General features: G+C 38.0%; 1 protein-coding gene across 1 annotated transcript; it reads right to left on the minus strand.

Moving 5' to 3' along the window:
- Nucleotides 1–724: 724 nt before the first annotated feature.
- On the minus strand, nucleotides 725–21,108 carry LOC146459126 (phosphatidylinositol-3,5-bisphosphate 3-phosphatase MTMR14-like). Its single transcript, XM_085090043.1, has 21 exons — nucleotides 20,883–21,108; nucleotides 20,710–20,766; nucleotides 20,451–20,545; nucleotides 18,815–18,920; nucleotides 18,638–18,713; nucleotides 17,881–17,953; nucleotides 16,448–16,567; nucleotides 15,350–15,423; nucleotides 14,962–15,032; nucleotides 14,305–14,379; nucleotides 13,863–13,926; nucleotides 13,334–13,419; nucleotides 12,404–12,480; nucleotides 11,862–11,898; nucleotides 10,937–11,010; nucleotides 9,846–9,904; nucleotides 8,434–8,563; nucleotides 7,444–7,582; nucleotides 7,236–7,264; nucleotides 5,679–5,777; nucleotides 725–4,637 (listed from the first exon to the last, which is right to left on the minus strand). The coding sequence occupies exons 1-21, from the start codon at nucleotides 20,976–20,978 to the stop codon at nucleotides 4,454–4,456; spliced, it is 1,821 nt and encodes a 606-aa protein (XP_084946169.1). The 5' UTR covers nucleotides 20,979–21,108; the 3' UTR covers nucleotides 725–4,453.
- Nucleotides 21,109–22,353: the final 1,245 nt, after the last annotated feature.

The raw sequence follows: 22,353 nt of genomic DNA on the forward strand, positions 1-22,353 counted from the left end.
GGAGGAGAGGGTTAATTTTTTTATGTTAAAACTTTTCTATTTGAAAAGCCTACCTTCATTACTGTCAACATAGCCTCTTATTTTAATAAATTACAGTTTATTGGTAATTTTTACTTAAAATACTGTATATAAACCAGTGCTACTTCTATTTGTTAGCTTGGGCACAGATTAGTTCCAACTAATCCTTGTGCCCTGGACCCAGTTGCATAAAGCATCTTAAGATAAGTGGGCGTTTGTACAACCATTCTCTGCTTTCTGGAGGGTTTTCCTGAGTTCCATGTTAGATCACTTGTCTGCTTGTGGTTCACCGAGGAGACGGTGAACTCCTACCCAAGATGCTTCATGCAACCAGGCCCTGGAGACGAAAGAGTATCTTACTGCAAATTGACCTGAGTCCCAATTCCCAGCAGAGTTGATAAAAAATAATTATTTGTATCACCCAATCACACAAACCCAAGTGATACAACTGAAAATTACATCTCAAAAACCTAGTCTACAAAACTCCTTGATCAGCCGATTGATGGTGCAAAGTAACCATCCTTTGAACTAGGAACCCATGGACTGTGGTGGCAAAGTTCCAATCAAATGGGTGGAAAACCTAAACCAGTTGTGACTTGCTATAAGCTACATGTTCCTGCTTTTTGCACTGGTTAGTTTTCTGCATTCTCCATAGACAACTATTTTATGCCTTCAAAGCTCACACATCAGTGAATGCGACAACCACTAATTATTCATTTTCAACCTTTATTCACTTCTAACAGAATGATATCATTTGCTTCTGCTTCTAATGAATGACAAAATGATAAGAGGGATAATATACAGTTGAATACTCACTATTCATGGGAATGCGAGGAAATATTTTGCAAAAGAAATAAAGACATTTTGAAGTACAATATAACTTAATATTTTATAATGCTTAAGGTGGTGAATCTAACTAATAGGCCATTTTCATGATGGCGCCATAATTTTGACTACAACTATCAGAATTCATTTAGTTTTCCAGTTTTCATATTCAAATTTTGTAATCCCAGTGGAGAGCAAAGAACAATTGCTCTAATAAGCATGAGAAACTGAAGGATTCTGGTAGTGTAGTCAAATGACATCATAGTGAAAAATTAATGATGTATTCATATAAGGAAGTGCCACCCATCCCTCAAGGTAAGATGTATCTTTATGAGTATCGTTTCTTAACAAAAGCCTATTGTTAGACTAACAATAGGCTTTTGTTATGAAACATTCAGATTAAACTGTGAAGAAAAACTGGTATTTCATTTAGTGGAAGGTCACCTAAAACTTCACAATGCTAAAAATATAATCTAGCATTTTCAGAAAGCCAACAACAGCTCGTGAATTTGGGAATAAAACGCCGAACCCTGAAATTTTCAGAAATTTAAATTTTCAACTTAGGAATACAAACATATCACAGTGCGAAGCGCCTTACCGTGGCCACCCAACAAACTTCTTTTACAAGTTAGCCAATCAGGATATGTGAATTTGATTAACGGTCACGTCTCCTTGCAAAGTCCAACAGGCAAGTGACGAAACAATGAATTATTGACAACATGTTGTTTTGTATTTTATGAACAAGGAGGAAGATATCCTGATTGGCTAACTTGAAAAAAGTTTGTTGGGTGGCCACGGTAAGGCGCGTCGCACTGGAAACTGTAGTAGTTGACACTAATTTGCCTTTTAAAATATTTAAATTTTCAACTAAAGAATACGAACATATTAAACTGTAATAGTTTACAGTAATTTGCCTTTTAAAAGGCCAAAGACTGATATGGGAATGAAGGAAACAACATTTAACTATTTTGCTTGAATGCTCTTCTTGGGTGTCCCCGACGCTTGTTATCTGTTAATCTTGAAAAGCTGTACACTGCGACCTGTCTCTCTTAAATCCGCGGGAAGAACGCAAAAAACTGAGCGAGCACGATCTTCGAGAGACGAGCGGGAAAACCGCGAGTAGCGTGGGCGTGGCGTCCGCGCTATTCGCGGCTTCGCGTGTGCTCGTCCCTCGAATATTGTACTCGCTCAGTTTTTTTGCGTTCTTCCCGCGGATTTTCTAGCAAAAGAGAAATAGGTCGCAGTCTAAACAAGTTGAGTATCTCAGCTGTATGATCATATGAATAAAAATGACATCAAACAAGAATTTTTTTTATATCTTTGAGACACGAAAACTGATCCCAACAGTAGATAAAAGATTTAACGAGTGATCTGGACAAGTGTAGTCTGAAATTCTTGTGTAATAAACTAGATTTACCCTCCTTTTTCAATGGATATTTTCTTACAAATATCGTGGGCAAAAATAACGCTCCTACGTAATAACTGCTAAACATCTTTTTCAACAATAAGAAATTACTGTATATTTTAGTTCCTTAAGGCCCTGCTACACGTCACAATTTTGTTTGCAAACTTGTTTCCCGAAAATAATCGTTGAAAGTTGCTTTCACAGTTTTACTATCAAAAGTTTTCGGTGGATTTATTTACAGCACAAACGCACACTTATCGCACATTTACGCGTACTGCGTTAGTTAACCTTTCCCGATGGTTCGTTTAGTTTTCAAGAAAATTTGTATTTTTCTTCGGAAAAATTTCAGCTCAAAATATCGTTAACACTGGAAAATTAACTCCTTTTAATTTGTCTTCGGAGGAAAAATTTATTATTAATAAAGCGAAATCGGCTGGCATTTCCGTAACTCCAACGAAAGTTCCTAAACTCGAGAAATGAGATTCCGTTTCCCAAAACTTCCTGTCCGAACAGATTATTCTCTATAGTCTTAGATGGTCACCAAACTCCTCCTTTGTTACTTCTGCTCGGCTCTTTTGATTTTGCTCTCAACACAGGCAATGAAGTTCGTCTACACGTTAGAATTGAAAACTACACCCCATTGATTTATCGCATTCAATACATTCATGACACAACCACGTTGCACTGTCGCTGGGGACCGATGTTGAAGATCAGTCTACCGTTTGTTTTTCAAGACCAAGATGAGGTTGAATAGGTGTTTACTTTCAGTAACAAATTTCTCTAAGTTGAACGATAAAAACACGTGTGACATGAGTTTAACAACTTGTTTCGCCCGCGACACATTTCAATTCACAGATTACTGAATCACTTTGCAACTTTTGTGTTTTTTTCCCGCAATTGTAATAATTGTAGCGTGCAACACGTGTGCCTGCAACTTGTAACAATTTAATTTTTTTACGAGACAAGCTGCTCAAAAAATTGTTAGGTATGACAGGGCCAAATTTTTGTTAAAATAATAATTCAAATGTCTCAACTGAAAAAGGTACTTTCGTCAATAAATTAATGTATTTAATAAACTGCTAAGTGTTAGCAAACTGAAAAGATTTTTTCTTTTAATTTGCAACATTTCCAACAAGAGAAGTTTGCAAATTGAGTATTGCGAAATTCTTACTGGTATAAAAATTTCGTGCAAATTGCTGTCACCAATTCAGCCAATCAGGAGCAAACCCAAGTAACTCGTGAAGCGCATGCGTTCTCCTGAGCTTCGCACGGGTTGCACGCATTTGATTCGAGTGCTGATTGGTTCATAGCGCTGATTGCGTTTGTTGTGACTGGACAGCCGTGATTTATAATTAATTCTCATTTAGTTTTTTTACGACATTCGCAAGAAAACCACTCTACGCAAATCCGGTTCCGTCCACAGTGATCCGAAAATTTTTGAAAACGATTTTTCCCGTTTCCGTCCACACCAAAATGGTATTTTCAGCAACCCAAAACAGAATGGAAACATAAACTCCCATGCCAAAACTAGAAAACATTCGGAAGAGCTAAAGACTAAGGAGATGTGGGCCTTTTCAAGGACTAAAATGACCTATCGCATGGCATGGACGGATGAGATCGCTTGTGTGGACGCTTCCTTCTAAACGGAACCAGTATTGCGTTCTGTTTACACAGGCGATTTTTGTGCAAGTTTTCTCGCACTTTTTTAATGTAACTTGTATCTCACTCAAGCTGCAGTTTTAAATTCCGTGGGTCGCACACGAAATTTAGAGGCAATTTTAATGCGATTTGTCCGTCGCCGCGATATCCAGGGCCCAGTTGCTCGAAGCATGGTTAGTGCTAACCCGGGTTAGATGCCATGATAACCTATAGGTTTTAATACCTCTTAACCAATGGTTAGCGCTAACCATGCTTCGAGCAACTCAGCCCAGGAGTTTCGAACATTTTTGAAACTAGATGCCAATTCACAGTATTTTTCAGAAAACGTACAGCAATATCGCGCTGAAATTGCAACTGGTTTACACGTGCGATTTCGAAGTCGAAGCCTGGAAAGAAGAAAATTACAATGAAGTGCGACAAAATTTGCGTCATAAGTCGCATGTATAAGCGGACCTTTAAGCAGAGACAGCGCTTGGGTGACAATAATGCTACGAAATTCACACCAGTTATATATAAATTACTTTGAACAAGAAGTCATAAATTTGACTAAACGACAGTACCCCATCCTTCGCGTATTTTTTCAGTAACTTGATCAAAAATACTGGAGAGCGCACTGCCGCCTTCAAATTTGTTGTTGCAGTCGACTGCCTTGAAAAAAACTTGTAGAAATAAACTACGTATGGATCCTAAGCGCTGTTGGCGGTCTGTAGCCTCATCTACACTCTCCGCCCTGCAAAGAAACAACAATTTGAATGTAAATATATGTAACATATATTTTGAACTGCGGATGAAAGATTAAATGGAAGAAAGTTGGTAGAGTTGTTACAGTTGTTAGAGCACTGCAACGGCGTCGCAAGGGGTCATGGATCCCATTCAAGCTTTCTTTTCGCAACTACTTACGTTGCGTACTAACTGCGAGGATGTTTCTTCCATTTTTAAACAACAATTTATTAAAGACTAAGACCGCTCTTGTAGTATACATCGTCCATATGGGCTGCTTTTCTAAGGCCTGGGTTAAACGTCGAACTTCACGTGAGACGAACTAAACTGAGCGTATTAAGTTCATTATAAGATCGATCTTTTCATGCATCGAACTTAACCCTTTCACTCCCATGATCTGAATGTTAATTCTCCTGACTGACTGCCATACATTTCTTTTAAAGTCAGTTCAAAGAATTTGGTGTTACATCAAACAATATCACCTAGTTGATGATTTTCTTTATTCTCATCACCTGTCTGGTTTCAATGTATTGATAATGTAAGGAGAAATTACATATTGATCACTCCTGGGAGTGAAAGGATTAATGAATAAATCCCGATGAAATCCTGTTGACTGAAAGATTCATTTTGATTATGGTAATGAATACCGCACAAAGGAAAATAAGAACTAAACTGGTTTGAAAAATTTTAAACCCAAAAAAATTTCAACCACAACACATCCACTTACAAGCGAGTTCTGAAAAGTTTGGATAAATGGAAAGTGCTCATGGATTACAGATTTGAAAATTGTAGACTATTAAGAGCGGATTTCAATTGAGTGTCTAAACTAATTTCGCGTTTGCTTTGCTCTTGCATTACTACGCTCTGTGATTGGTTAACAAAACTCGCGCCACCGATCGTGTCTTGGCCGCGCTTGCCACCGGTTACATGTATTTGCTTCGAATTCTGATTGGCTCGTTGTGTTGCTTACATCTGTTGCGATTGGCCAGAGTAATCACTTTGGTTTTGGTTTTACGACACTCAATTGGAACCCGCTTTATTATCCACTTACAAGCTTGTTGTACTGCTGCCATGTCCAAGCGCAGAGATCGGTGAGTCCCGGATGGACATGGTGCCGTTTGGGCTCCCTGTGCCAGATATTAACTGCCAGCTGAAAAGGATAGCAAAACACTCTGCTTTCAAGCATACAATAGGCTGCTTAAGCAACGACGACGGCAACTGCAGCGGAAACGTCACTATTAAATCGAATTCTCGTTTTATCAAATGTCGTCGCGATTATTCCAACTCGCTTTAAATGCCAAATGTAGGTGAAATTTTCTGAGTTGAACTCTTGGAGACTGCACCCAAGTTTACAAAGAGAAAGAAAAATTCATGATCGTGTGTTTACGTCCTCCACAAAACTTTCCATCAGGAAATTTCACGTCCTTGTCGTGCAGTGACGGCAAAGAAATGTACCAAAAAGTGTAATGCACGTGCAGAGTTGTTGTTTTGGTTATTGAGCCTACTGCTTTTTTGACGTTTCTTGTCGCCGTCGTCTTTGCTAAAGCTCCCTATTATCACCGTGGACGATATTACACTCAGGTATCACAATGAAACAAGCCCTTACAATGCTGCTACTGCCCCAAGCGGCCGAACTATACAGACCATCATGTGTTCACATTCGCAACAAACCTTGAATTTGGTCTTTTCACGTTGTTGTTTTACAGAGGATGGCCAAGAAATGTACTACAATGTATCACGCACATGTAGAGTGCTTTTGCTCATTAAGGCCCGTTTAAAACGGTTTCAACATTTGCCCAACATTTGTTCAACAAAAGTTGATCGGATGTTGGGCAAATGTTGGATGAACGGAGTGTTCAAAGGGTTTCAACGCCATTCGACATTTTCAAGAACAAAGAAAATGTTGAAGCGATGTTGAATGAAAGTTTAAACCAATTTTAATTTGATTCAACACACTTTCAACAAGCTTTCAACATTTTTTACGCTTTCAACAATGTTGGACGACCTGTTTAAACGCCCCCAAAATTTAGATCAACAAAGTGTTGAACGCATGTTAAAGAAAATGTTGTTGTTTGTAGCGTTCTCGTTACCGCCTCCATCGTCGTCGCATAAGATCGCTATGAAAACTAAACTAATCACAAGAAGGGGTACAAATGAATGTTGTGTCGCTAGCACTAAGGACACAAATGATAGATCAGAGAATTAACTGTGCAGTGTATGTTAAAGTTCTAAGTGAACTCATGAAAATTCTACTGGACGTTAGCAGTGGTGAAGAAATGGGATACCGCACGAGGCAACGAAAAAAATCAGTAGGATTGCTAAGGGTTCACTTAGCACTTTAAACAAACACTACCGAGTTAATTCTCTGATCAATCGTTAATAAGAAGAAGGCATGGCTAAAGCAGAACATAATAACAGTAACTAGTGACAAAGAACTGACAAAAACATGGCCATTAGAGCGGTTTTCAATTGAGTGTCGAAAGTAATTTCGCTCAATTGGAAACCGCTCTATCGTACTGATTAATTACATTTTGCAGTAAAAAAGCGAAACAAAAGAAGCTTCGTTTAGTTTTAGGTTTTAAGTCCATCAGTTCATTGAAAAACTTACCTTCCACCTATGGACGACGACGAAGGTTTCTGAAAGGAACAATATAAAGACCTTTAATTTCATTAATGCAAAGAAAAAAAAGAAAAACTAAATAAAGGCGTCGTATCGGTCGATATATATAATTTCCATTAGGCTTTTTTGTTTAAAAACTTAAAAAATAAATAAATAAAATAAAAGAACATAAAAAAAAAATTACACATGTACCTACCTGATCAGATGGGTTGGAGTTCTTTCGTGACCGCCGTGGTACTGGAAGCGGACTGGTGGTCTGGTGCCGAAATTCGTAATCATACCCAGCAGCATGAGAATGAGGCGGGGAATGATAAGCTGCGCGTGCGCCACAAGAACTAAAAAAAAAGCACAAAATAATTCATTCGGTGCATTAACTCTAAAATCTGTAAAACTTGAGTAAAACTCTCTCTGTGAAAGCATTTTCTTCAACTTGTAATCAGAACAGAGAGTTCCTGGTATCTTCAACAGGCGACAACCTGATGTTACTCCTCTTCGCGGTGTTTAGAATTCTCAAACTTCGGCCAAAGTTCCCAGTCAACGTTTAAAGCAAAGTATTGTATCAAATTAAGTGCACTTTTTTGTGACATGGACGCATTTCGTGAGTAGGCCAAATGTTTCTCCGGTTTTTCGATTTAAAATTTCATTGGCAAATTTGATTCGATTTTTTACTCATTTAGTCCTGATCCAAAAACATCTCACATTACCAAAACTGATTTACACACCACAAATGTACAAATTGAACAACAAAACCGATCTTAATAGACCCTTATCACTCGGCGGCCATGTTGACTCTCGGGGGAATAAAAAGCTTTGTTTTCACACGGCAAGCCTCGGCCGGACGCGAATTCAGTGCAAGGCTTGCCGTGCAAAAACAAAGCTTTTTTTCTGCTGAGACTCAACATGGCCGCCGAGTGACAAAGGTCTATCCGGGTTCAACAGATTAAGGGTTTAGCTCTTACTCTGATGCTAACATTTAAGTAAAACTGTCAGAAAGTAAAACAGGCCATTTCCGAGCTGCTGTGAACCTCGTTATAAAATCGAGGCTTGGTGCAAAGCTTTTCCCATGAAATTTAGTTTTGTTTACATATGAATGAAAACTAATTTTCATAATAAAAGCTTTGCACTTTGCCTTGCTTTCATAATGAAGTTAAAAGCAACTCGGAAATGACCAAATATTCATACTAACTTGGTAAATGATGATGAAGACATCTCAGCATCCTCTGTAATCTCCTGACCAATGAAAAAACTTGTTCTTTGTTCTGTCACGCTACTGCAACTGCTAAGGCTAGAGTTACTACCGCGTGACAAACGATCATCTGCGGAAAGAACCAAACCCATCAGTCTACAATGTAAAGGGTTTTTTTTCTCAAGTTAAGCTAGGTGAGAATTATAGTTTGGAAATTCTGTCTAGCCTCCTACGCGTTATATCACGCACTTCTCTCCACGAAGTTCGTGGGGAGGAGTGCGTGGCATGACGAGCCAAAGAACGTCCGCGTAACAGGCTAGATGCTGTCACGCTGTCACGCTTCTTTTTAGGTGACTATCATACTACATTTTATCATATGTCCCGTACTGCCCCGCGCGCACTTTCATTACAAAACTATTCAGAAAATTCCCGTATGAAGGCCACACGCATTAGCGCAAGTGGGGCAAGAAAGAGCCGTACAGCCCTGAAAGAAATGATACGGTTCTGTGTAGTGCGATTTGAAGGATATTGTCGCACGTAACTAACCTAAATTTTGACTTCCTTTAAAACAATAGAGCGTTCAAAATCTCCACAGTTAAGTAGCCAATATAAAAACAAGGTCATGTGGTCTTTTTCTTTCTCTCTCTCTTTTTTCTCCTTTCTTCTCTCTTTCTCATCATTCTGCTTCTCCTTGGGGTCAAAAAATCCACGATTCGGCGTTGTTTCACAAAAACTGCTCAAGTGTTCATCGGCCACTATTTCCAAAAATTCGACTAGTCGTGAATTCCGTGGTCTTTACGGCTGGCTCAACGAATTTTGAAAAATTTTGACTCGTTCGTTCGTGAAGGATGAATAAGTTTTCAATGAACTTGTTCAAAAAACGAAACTGCAGTTTTTGAGGAAGAAAATATAAAGGGAAAACTCAAGACGAATTTTGTCATACACACGAGAATATTAGCCTTGCCAAATGTAAACTACTTTGCAAAGAAAATTTGCGTGTATAATATACCCAATAAAAAGATTTAGAAATACGTTTACGACAAACGATAGAAATGACCACGTGACCATGTTCTTCATTGCCCCTCGCTGTTTTCAGTTTCTGAGTAAAATTGAGTGGAGAAAAGCCAGAACTGTTTTGCACTATTCTCATCTATGGACTTCGATTTTCAAGAAAAGATAAATGCAAATCTGACGTTTGCTGTTTGCCGTAAACGCAATTATAAATCTCTCTAACATTGTACTCGAAACGTCGCTACCCACACCTATGAGACAAAATCCTGAGACAAACTTGAAATGATAGCTTCCTTGAAGGAAGGTATAATTATTTTTTAACTATTCTTGTCCTTAGTCCACTTTTACAAGTACATACAAAACAAAAAGGTAAAAAACACTAATCAAGGAAGCTAGCCAACCTATCAGAACTGTCCCAGCATCAATCTGACCCACAGAGTCGCATCTTTTCCCAGAGTCCCTAAGAAAAGAAAAAAAGACAAACAGCGATTACCATAATGCGGCACTTGGCTAGTCAAAATAATTCTCTTGACAACAATAAATTAAGGACGGTGTCTGCTATTGTTACTGCGTATACGTTCTACACATCTAGAGATACTTGGGTTTCCTGTGGGTGGTGCCTACGAATACAGGGATATTTTTGCGCGGTTTAAAACTATTTGGGAAAGCAGAACCTGGCAAGTGCTTTTGGTATCCAAAAAGAAAATTGGGGGTAACCATGTATTTTTAGAGATAATAAAGTTTCAATTTGGAAAAAAAAAAACGCCATACATTGCTTTGTATTTTACCACTTTTTAGAATAATTGTTGCCTAATTATCTCTTAAAAATGCGTGGTTACTCCCAATTTTCTTTTTGGATTTCCATAGCCCTTGCAAAGATCTGCTTTCCCCGCATAGTCACAAACCGCGCAAAAATACTTCGGAGACGAATGTTTGGTTTTATCGACAGAGTGGATAAAGCAATTTGGCTACCGTAAAAAGATTCGAGTGCTAATGTTTCGAGCGTTAGCTGGTTAGCCCTTTGTCAGAGAAAATCAATTTGCCCTGACGAAGGACTATTAAATGCTCGAAACGTCAGCACTCGAATCTCTTTGCGGTGGCCAAATTACCAAATTAACTCTGCTGATAGAGCGGTTTTCAATTGAGTGCCGTAAGTAATTACACATTTGCTTTGGCTAATTGCTTTACTACGCTCTGTGATTGGTCCAAAAAACTCGCGCCACCAATGAGAAACAAAACCAAAACCAATCGTGCCTTGCTCGCACGCGTTTTCCCGCGCTTGGTGACGGTTACGTATACTAGTTTCGAATTCTGATTGGTTCATTGCGCTGTTTGTGTTTTGTTGTGATTAGCTCGAGTAATAACTTTGGTTTTGGTTTTACAACATAAACTGCTCTAAAACCATTTGTTTTCACTCCCCCAGAGACGCAATATCATAGATTCTTTTTTTCTTCTAACCCTCTAATCTAATAAATTTAAAGCACATTTGTACCTCCGAGATGATGTGTTCACGGAAAATTCGTCTGAAGTTATGTTTTTTAGGAAATTGAAACAGAAGAAAAACACCTGAAAGGGGAAAGAAATGTTCATTGCAACTTTACATACATAAAAGGTACAGCTTTTAGTTACTGTTCAAAAATTTTGTTCATCAAAGACGTCTATTCAGGCGCCGATCCATATCAGTTTCCCCCGTTTTACGCAAAATGGTCAGATTTTTGACAATAAATAGTTATTTTACAACAGAAGAAAATCCCCAGGTTTACGTATGGAAAATACCTGTCGGACTGACTTGAGCACCCAGGAAATGGCTCTTTCAGGAGTTAAAAATTTAAAAATTTCCGGGGGGGGGGGGGAGGGAAGGCATGCTCTCCGGCAACCTTAGAACCTCGCGCCTTGGTCGTTCGCATTATCAGAAAACAGTCACATTTTATCCTGGATCCGCGCCTATTGTTTGTTGTGAAATGCTGAATTTGCCTATGTAGACCCATATGATCTAGTTGGCATCCCTTGCTGTTTATTGATTCTGTTCTGCTAGTTGGTAGGCAAGCTCCTCACGTTGACGGAAAACCGAAAAACCAATGACAGAAAGAGAAAGGAAGGCCCTCCCCCAGTTGTCCGTTTTCCTAAAGTTGAAGGATTGAATTCCCACACACAAGAAATCTAAACCCCAGTAGTGTAGCAGCTCTCGTAAGCTTGTAATTGTTTTAATTGTGTAGCAGCTGCTAAGGTTGTTTTTAGCGTTGTTTGTTCTATTTTTTTCTAGGCTGGCAAGCCAACAACATGAGACCTTATGAGCGCTTCTACATTGCCCAGTCTAAAACATGAATCAATTTTAATAAAAGCAGTTGCTTCCTGCCAAGCAATGTCCACACTGATCAGAAAGATATTTATTTTGTTTGTAACAGGTTTAGCTGTACCTCTTCTCCACGTTGAAGTCTTTCAGGAAGACCATGCCTGTAACAAGAGCCAAAGAAGGGAAGGTCAGTTCAAGGTTACAAGTAATCCTAAGATGAAGCTCAGTGTAAATGAAGAAAGTACGTGTATTTCTGACAAAAAACTCCTGAAACTTTGGAAAAAGTTAAACAGTTTGCAGCATCAGGGCCCAGTTGTTTGAAAGCCGATTAAGCTAATCCTGGATTAATGTGAACTTTGATTCAAGTTTAATTACTAATCGGTAAAGATGCTTCCAAAAGATTGTCGACCCTCAGTTTTAACTTAGACTTTTCTTTACCTTTAGCTTGAAATTAGCCTTCAAAACCACTTTTAAGAGCGAGATGAAAACCTTGATTAATTGATTTATTTACCTGAGAAATAGAGGGTGAGATGCAGGGGTCAAAGGGATATGAAACAGGAGAAAGTACAGAAAAAGATACAAGAAATGTTAAAGTTTTGTAACCTTAACCCCCCTTCCCAACTTATTCATATAAAATTATCAATGTTTCAGCAAGCTACATCTTACCCAAATAAAAACCAATCATAAGCAACCGTTAGAAAGAGAAGCTCTGTAGCACTCAAGGACTGATGAATTCGACCATCCTAAACAACAGTAAAAAAACAACAACAAAGAAACAATATTATTTTATTATAACTTAACTACAATAATAATTTAAACATTAAGCTTATAGACCACCACCTTGTTCCAAGGTTCTCTCTGCTTCACATCCCAGGGAGTGAGAGAGGGACGCCCTTGGGATGTGAACAGGAGAGACCATGGGAATGAGGTGGCTTATAGCCAATGGAACATCTGGGGCCAATTTAATTAAACTTTTGCATGGTAATTTACAAGCTTGGCCTTGCATTATGCATGAACACAAGAAAGAACACAATAGAGAGTTCAAAAACGAGTTAAGTAATCCTCATTATTTTAAGAGTTCAAACAGTGTTTGATGAGACCATCAACTTCAGGTGTGTGTAATCACAAGGGCACAGTTTGTTAGCTAAGAGTGTAATTTACATTTTATTAAATTGACCCTAGTTCTGCAAACCCAATTTGGTGCTTTCATTGATAACAGTAATTTTGTTTTTATAATTACTGAAGGAATTACCCTGTTTAAAAAAAAAAGTATGTTCTTTTTCTTCTTTATGTTACAATAGGGACCTTCAGATTAGGGTATGAATACAAGATTGAGTACAAGTACGACTTTCAAATCAGTCACATCTCCAGAACCCTCACTCCTTCCTGTTGATTACCAGCAGATAAGAAGACCCCAGAAACAAGGTTGGTGTGACAAGTGGTTATCTAAACCATGCAAACTAGATTTAGAAAGAATAGTCAAATCTGAAAGTCCCTAATAATGACAAAAAGACAGCAGCCTTTTTTTTTTATAAAACCTACTATCCTTGTAGAGTTATTATGGTAGTATGGTCAGGTTGATGTTTGGGAACTTACTGCCCACAAAGACATCCTGAGGAGCGAGACAAATAAGGGTGTTCTGTCCCACCCTGATATACAGTGTATTAATAAGCCACCTTCACCTAAATGAAGTAAAAAAAAAAAAAAATGAAAACAATAATAACTGTCTGGTCAGAAAATGAAGCTTGTCAATATAATGATTTCAGAGGCGTGCTTTTTAGCACATACATATTTTGAACGATCGTTTAAATTAGCTCATTAGATGTTATGAGGATAAATAATAATTGATTGATTGTTTGATTGATTGATTGATTGACTGATTGATTGATTGGTTGATTGATTGATTGAGAGGAAGAAGTGCTCATCACACAGTGGGATCACAATAGCAAAAACAAGGATAAATTTGTAAGAAACTTCCTTCTTGCATTGCAACACCAGGAAGTTTTAACATCCTGTGGTTTCATAGATGAGGAAATACTTGACAGTGTGACAAACTGTTAGCTTAAACTTGAATCTGTTTTCATAGCAAATAGCTTAAAATTGATAGACAGTTAGCACGTCTTACCTTCTTTAACACAGCCGATCAAGAGTTTAAGATAGTTTTGTGTCAATGTGACAAGGTCCCATGACTAGCAATAAAGAAAAAAAAATATTTTGAGATTTAATACTGTCTTCTCTGTTTATATTAATTATTATAATTATGAACTGGTAATAGTCTGTAACTCTTCAATGCAATTGAAGTAAAAAAGAAAAAAAAAAAAAAAAATCAAAAATTAGGGAGTACGTTCGATGCCACCGGGCTCTCTCTCCTTTGCTATGGTGGTGATGATGTCATCTGCCCATGCAAAGTCTACGGGGGATCCTTGATATGCGTCCCAAGCTCCATTTATTCAATCAACGTTGTCCCATACAATCTCTACTCCAATCTGTATTAGAAGTCAAACTAAAGGAGGCCAAAGGGAATTCAAAACTAAACCATTTACCTCAATTCTATGAGTATGACTTACCTGATAATTGTTCCATTCAATTCCTGAACGATGAAGCAATAGATCAGGAACATTGAACTTGGTATCAACATAATCCTACAATAATGTAAACAAATTAAGGTATTATTGAGTGATATGGTCAGTCAGCCAGTCAGTCAGTGAGCCAGCCAGCCAGCCAGCCAGTCAGTCAGTTAGCCAGCGAGTCAATCAATTAACAAGTCAGTCAGACAGCCAATCAGACAGCCAGCCAGGCGGCCAGTCAGTCAGTCAGTAAGTTGGAGAGACAGTCAGTCAGTCAGTCAGTCAGTCATTCATTCATTCATTCATTCATTCATTCATTCATTCATTCATTCATTCATTCATTCATTCATTCATTCATTCATTCATTCAGTCAGTCAGTCAGTCAGTCAGTCAGTCAGTCAGTCAGTCAGTCAGTCAGTCAATCAGTCAGGTATGTACTGTAGTCAGTCAGCTTGTCAGTCCTTATTCGGTTGGTTAGTAATTAAAAATAACTTGGTCAGACATTTCATCAACCAGTCAGTGGAACACTCAGTCAATCATTCAATAGGTTAGCCAGTCAGTAAGTAAGTCACTAATTTGAGCACTTAATTTATGAATACACAATATAATTATTTTTATTTTTTGAGTTGAATGAATCTGTTGAATATTGTTTCTCACCTGTTGCCAGTTAAAATGTAAACCATCAGCATTGTATTCATTGTCCTTAAAGTCTCTAAAAAATTCACAGCCTAATTGGAAAAGAAAATATATTATACAAACAGAAAAAACATTTCATGTAAAGTAGATAACACTGATAAAAAATACATTTGAAATCTGTTCTCAGTGAGAGTACTGTCAATGCTGCTTCCTAACAGGAGCCCGGTAGCCTGGGGCGCCCAACAAAAATGCTTTGGGTGCCTAAAGTTTTTGAAGCAGTACCTAAAAATTCACATGTTGGGCTCCTAACTTCTTGGCTTTTGGCCTTGGGGGCTTCTTGAAATTTTTCTTAGGCAACAGCCTTGACCATTTATGATTGACGAATGTCAAGTGCTGCGTATTAACATACCTGGATACGGAACTGAGCACAAACAGAAGTCTGAGTAGCGCTGTATCTTATCTACCTTCTCTGATGATGTAACTCTAAAATTGGGACAATAAAATTATTTTTATTCACACTGATATTTTTTTTCCAACACTAAGTACAAGGCAATCCCTTTCTATTCCTAGATGATTACTTTCCCTGGATTCCAATTCAAACTTGTTCTAGTAGCTACTGCATATAAGACTTTCAAATTCAAGTCCTGTTTATAACATCCCCTCAAGGGAGGTAGAGCACGGTTCTTGTTAAGATTTGTAAAAGTAGCTAATAAATTTGTAATAGCAGGTGGATGCCATTTTGTTAATGCCTCCCAAGGAATGATGGGAGCAAGATCGCTGTGGGAAGAATGGAAACCAAACATGGCAGAGCTTGAAGTCAGCGTTCTTTTTGAAAAATCAAAATACTCAAAGCAATCTGAGTGATCGCTTTACAGACGAATGAAGGAAATTACCAAAACAAGGGCAAAATGAATTTTGAAAGCTGCAGTTTCAATAATTTGGGAAACATTTTTCATGATAGCTAGTAACATTTATGTGAATAGAAGATACAGTGTAAAAATAACCGGTTACCAGCTGCTACCAAGAACCCTGGTGGAGGGAGTAGTTTTACTGAGTCTCTTAGGCCTTGTTCAGACTATATGACCGTACCAGTGCCCTGTGCCTGGGCACTGAAAAGGACGTTGTTCAGACCCGTTGGTGCCCAAGGAGAAATTATGTTCGTGTTTGTCAATTTAGCACCTGCCATTTTGTTTACTGTAATGTGGGGGGGCATGAAGAAAAAGTGTTGGAACTGACAAAATCCGTTCAGATCCATGCCCATGCCTATGCCCAGAAATGGTCCCCAAGTACTACCCTTGGAGGTAGTGCCGGTGCCTGGGCATCGCTCCCAGATTTTTTGTTGGGAACTGACAAAAAGCTATGTTCAGACTAGTGCCCTTGCCTAAGAACCGGGCACAGGCACCTAGTGTGAACGGAGCCTTACTTGCTGTGTGGGTTACCTGTGGCCCAAACACAATCTTACTACAAAATAATCATCTATACACTAAATTTACAACATTCAGCTAACCTCATTCCAAACTTGACTTTCTTTTTCTCAACCATCAAATCACAAATGTACTTGACTTTAAGAGTCTTGAGGAGTCTGATGTCCTGACCTCGGATGCGGTCAAACAAATCATGGTCCCCACTACAAAAAAAAAGAAAAGAAAAGAAAAAAAAACAGAAAGTTACACTGTGTTTAGTTTTAAGACAGTACCCCCTTTTACTACTGCGCATACGTTCTGTGCATCTTAGGATGGTCTGAGAAACTCAGATTTCTTTAGGACGGTGCCTACTAATTCAGAGGTATTTTTGCCGGCACAGTTTGTGGCTATGTGGAAAAAGAGGTTCTTAACAAGGGTTATTAGAATCCAAAATGGAAGTTAGGGGTAACCATGCATTTTTCAGAGATAATAAACTGCAATATGGAAAAAACTGCCATACATTGTCATATAATTTAATGCTTTTAAGAGTTATTGTGGCTTAATAAGCTCTGACAAATGCATGGTTACCCCCAATTTTCTCTTTGGATTTCAAAATCTCTTGCTAAGATCTACTTTTTCTGCATAGTTATAAACTGTGCAAAATTTCTTCTGTTTTAGTAGGCACCATCCTTAATAACCAAGCTTCTAGCTAGAACTTGGGTGTCTAATGGATATAGCAGTTTTGGGATAAATTTAGTGGTAAATACAACGTAAGCTTTGGAAAACTGATGGAGTCACATAACTCCTAGACAGCCACTTTAAACGTTCTTTAATAGAAGGCAAAAAAGGCATTCTTAGCTGAGAAGATTCTCTTGCCTGTTGGTATTATTAACTCTCTCTTTCAGTTTTACAGGTTTCATCTTAAAATAGTGTTTCTACAAAACTCAAACAACTGAAACTTTAAATGGAATGGATTATTTAGTAAGAATGTTTGCAATAGCCAATTTCCGAGTTGCTGTGAACCTCATTATGAAAGCGAGGCTAAGTGCAAAGCTTTTCATATGAAAATTAGTTTTGTTTGTATATGAATGAATGTGAATTTTCATAATAAAGACTTTGCACTTAACCTCGCTTTCATTATGAGGTTCAAAGCAACTTGGAAATGGCCTATTAAAACATCATTCAATCTGCATGAAAAACATGCAACTGTATATTTGATTAAAACCAAACCAACTGGGCCCCATGTATTGGACTTTGTACTAGGGAATAATTACAAACGTACATGTCCCAAAAGGGTGTGGGGGGGGGGAGGGGGGTTATCACAAAAACTGAACTTCAACAAATGGGGGGGGGGGGGGGGGAGGCTTATCACAAAAACCAACCTTTAACAAATGGGGGGCTTAATACTGAGAGGAAAGGGGGAGGGGGCTTAATAGAGCTTTTATGGTCAAATAAGGGCTACTAACAAACAAAGATAGCTTTCATGATCAGTGAAATGACACTCCTACAAACTCCTATAGGCCGACATGGTAACAACCTTGAATATAAAGATCCTGGACTGTTGACTCCATTCAGATCTTCCAAGGGATCATCTGGAATACTCTCACCACCTGCAATTCACAGACAGTAATAATTATTACCATATCTGATAAGAGGGGTATACTTCAATACAAAGCTACCCAAGGCCGAGCTGTACCATTATTTAATTCCACAAAAAATTCATAGCCCCTATAGAAGGGATTGGAAATTCCTGAGGGAGGGGGGGGGGGGGCACTTATGTCCAGAAATGTACCTAACCCTGATTTTGGGTACTTCCTGTAGGACAGACCTTTTGTCATTTTCATATGACTTCATGTTTGACAGAATTATTTGTAGCAATTTTGTTTGTATCCTTTTTTGTAAGTTAATTATATTTTATATCGTTAGTCTTAGTTGTATTATATTATACATATTGTAAATAATTCTGAAAAAAAGGAATTTATGGAGCTAAATGGAATTTGCAGAGGGGGGGCGGGGTTGGGCTCTTAGAGAAAATCCCTTACACATAGGGGGGTCTGGGTAGTACAGATTTTTTCCTTTTCTCTTTTGTTTCCTTTTCTCTTTTATCTTCTCACCGTTCTGTTTCACAGGATACCAACAGTAAGATTGTGTAATCTGTACAGAGCTCTCAGTTGAGTCTGCTACTCATTACACTGTTCATAACTGTTGCAGTTTTGTGATGTTAGCCAAGTACGATGATGATACTAAGAAGCTTCAAGCATTAGTTGTTAGACAAAGTTTTGTGGACTGCTTACCAGCAAAGAGAAAGTCATATCCAGATCGCCCATAAATTTCAGCTCCTCCAGACAATGTAGCTGATCTGCAGATATTCTGTTACAAGTAACATTAAATTTTCAAGTTTAATTTCAACTTTATAATTATTGTAGGCAACATAACAAACAATGCACAAACAAGGAAGAGATAACTTTTACCTTTCCCTCAAAGAGAATGACAGGTACAACAAATCTGGACCTGCATCGGGCAAATCTAGCCTTCACAAAAAGATCTTTAAGTTTTCTAGCATCGTTCACTTTCTGGCTGCAAAATAAATATAACAAAAATATAGGTTAACAGGAATCAATAATTCAGCCTCTTATTTAAGATGAGCATGGGGTGGATGACTGAAAGGTTGGTGGAGCCATGTGCAATAACATTATTATTATTCGACCCGAGCACAAAGGGTAACCAAGACAACCCTGTGAGCAGCAACCACCACACACCGTCACCCTGCGAATTCAGTGGAAATACTGCTGTTTAAAAACTAAAAACTAAAAACTGAAATCAGTTTTTTTTTTCTAAAAACTGGATTTCAGTTTTTAGTTTTTAGTTTTTAAACAGCAGTGTAAGGCCTCAGTGGAAATACTTAGTAATTTGGCCACTGTAAAGAAATTCAAGTGTTGACATTTCAATTGTCAGCCCTTCATCAGAGCAACATTAGTCTTAATTGTAGCTAGTTGGACCATTTTTACTTGCATGGTACATACATGACATACTTGTGCTGCATACAGTGGATCACAGAAATGTGGCCTTTTGTATTATTATGCATCTCTTTGGGATGATCCAGATCAGGATCAATGATCATGGTGCATAAAAGGCAATGATGAATCCACTCTGGGAAAGGATTTGTTGGTTCCTTTGATGCGCCTTAAACGGAGTGATCTTGCATCATTTACCCTCATCTGGATCATCCCAAAGAAATGCACCCCTAGTCATTTTTAAAAGTAAATAACTACATGGGATTTTACGCAAGTCAAAATAAAGGGACCTTAGCAGTGGTATTGATGGGTAAAGCTGAGTTTCACTGCAATGCTAGGATCAACAATGTTAAATGTGTGATTTGGTGATGATTATGACACAAAGGTGACTAATGAGATGCCAAACAATTCACCACAAGCTATCATGCAAATCAGTGTTTTTATCTTCTTGAATCTGATTGGTCATAGCACAATTGAATCAAATCAAATTATTATTATTATTATTATTATTATTATTATTATTATTATTATTATTATTATTATTATTTATAATAATTATTGTCATTGTTTCTTATTATTACTATTATCCTAATCATCTTCATTGCACTTGGCACTGCAAGGCTATTATTAAAACAGTTAGCAACAAGCTGTTATGGCTAGCAACTACAGTGACGAAATGACTTCTTTAGTGCCTGATGACATCCCTGAATACAAAATATCTCCATGGACCATTAACAATACTGTTTGTACATTGCATGGTAATTGCATGGTAGGTTGACACAAAATGTGAAAGATGTGTTTATCACAAATGGAACTCATTTTGTTTTTTGAACGGTGAAAGCTGAATATGCTGCGCTCATTAAACGGATAAAAAAGAAATCTGGTAACGCCACGTGGGCATAAATTAAATGCACGAAAGCTCAATAAAAACAAACCATTAACAATAAATTAAAAGCAAAGTTTCCAACATGAAACTCAAGGAAAAAATATTCATAAATGAACTCGAGAAATTAAAGTTAGAAAGAGTTTATACACAAAAGACTTTGAAAAACAAGGTGAAACTACCGCCAAACACATTGGATGTAACTTATACCTGTCCCCATTTTCCAAATCACCAGACAGTTTTGATTCCAAAATTACCAGTTTAAGTGGGTAATGCCCGCAAAGGTCACCATTGTTGGAAATCGTCTACAAAGAAAAGGCAAACAGGCCAACAATATGACTCAGAAGATTAACTGCTGAGGCACACAGCATAAAGCATTTCCGTACGCAAAGAAAGCTGAAACATACACAAACTAATTTTCACTTTTAGTTTATAATAAATACAATTCAACATGGGACAATCGACCAACCGTAAACTTGTAATCCTTCGCAAACAACTGCAAACATTTCTTCTGTATTCCTTCTACCTAAAAGCAAAACATACGAAAAACACGTCACGGGTAACTTTCCTGATGTTCTAGGTAGAAAAATTAAAGTAGTAAAAATGCGTAACAACACATCAAGACGAATTAGACATTCTTACCTTGGTGTTGATATCACGCGCCCTGTACGGGTATTTTGAAAAATATTTCACCAGTTCAAAGAGCTCACTTCTCGAAATTTCCTCATCAAGACTCATAAGTGCCTACAGTTCTCAAAGAAGCTAATTAAGGCAAAATAAACGGCCAGTTAAAAACTATCAACCCGGAACCTACTCTCCCTATCATCTCTCGTGGCTGTTTACGTTACGCGTCAGGACGCATTTTATCTTGTGGCAAACCGCTGGCTGGACGTGTTGTGTGATGCGCGTGATCACGCGCGCTCCGGGGGAGGAAGGTGGGCGTCTACGTACAAGAAAGAGACGATGGTTTTCCTCCAAGCGCTGATATGTCCATGATGTTACTCGTAGTCAGACTTATTTATTCTGCGGATGACAAGAGATCGGTGGTCGCTTGTTGAAATTAAGCAATTACGAAGCTTGTAAAGTGTTCTGAATTAAATACGTTTCGTTGCGGATCTCTTCTGGTAGAGATGAACGTGCCAGACCCACTTTTCGTCTAAATAAACTAATCAGTTTGGTTCAAATCACATAGTTAGGTCTGAAAGGGGGGGGGGCAGTGTTTGGAGAACCGCGCCGCACACACCCACCAAAAATTCGGAGGAGTAACCCCCCCAACCCGCTGGAGTTTGGACCGCCTTTCAGAATAGTTTCTTGAATCTTGAATGATTTTGAAGGGAAGTTTAGTCTGAAATGTCAGCCGTCTCATGAGGGTTAGGGGGAGGAGACGGCTGACATTTCAGACTAAAGGGAAGTTCTCAAATTTTCCGGAAATCAGTTTAAGGGGGCAATACACCTAAATTTGAATGAAATTTGAAGAGGTTTTAAGAAGGGATAGCAAATAACAGCAAATAAATTATCCGAATCTATAGGTATTATTCATAAATCTAGATTCTTTCTCTCTACTCACTTCCTTCGTACTTTATACAATTCTATGATCCTTCCATATTTATATTATTGCAATTTAGCTTGGGCTGGTACCTATAAGTCAAACCTTCAAAGAATTGTAACCTTACAGAAACGTGCGTTAAGAATAGTAAGCAATTCTACATACATTGCCCATTCTGGCCCTATTTTTAAGGAACTTAAACTCTTAAAATTTCATGATATCCATTCGTTTCAATTAGGTACTTTTATGTTTTCATACAAGAACTCTACACTCCCTTCCAAATTCAATAACTTTTTTTTTACTGAATAGTCAAATCCATAATTATAATACTAGGAATGCTCAGTCCTTCCGCTTGCCACTGTGCAGAACGAACACCAGGAAGTTTTCAATTTACTTTCAAGGTCCAAACTTTTATAATTCGCTAAATTCTGACATAACTAGTTCTCCCTCCTCCGCTTCTTTTAAAAGAAAGCTTAAAGATTTTCTTCTCTCTAGGTATTAACTTCTGTAAGGCTGTATTTCTCAACTAACTTACTTAATATGTGTGTGCGTATGTGTGTGTACGTG

Source organism: Pavona decussata, unplaced genomic scaffold, assembly GCF_977016875.1.
Source record: "Pavona decussata unplaced genomic scaffold, jaPavDecu1.1 SCAFFOLD_223, whole genome shotgun sequence".
Lineage (NCBI taxonomy): Eukaryota > Metazoa > Cnidaria > Anthozoa > Scleractinia > Agariciidae > Pavona > Pavona decussata.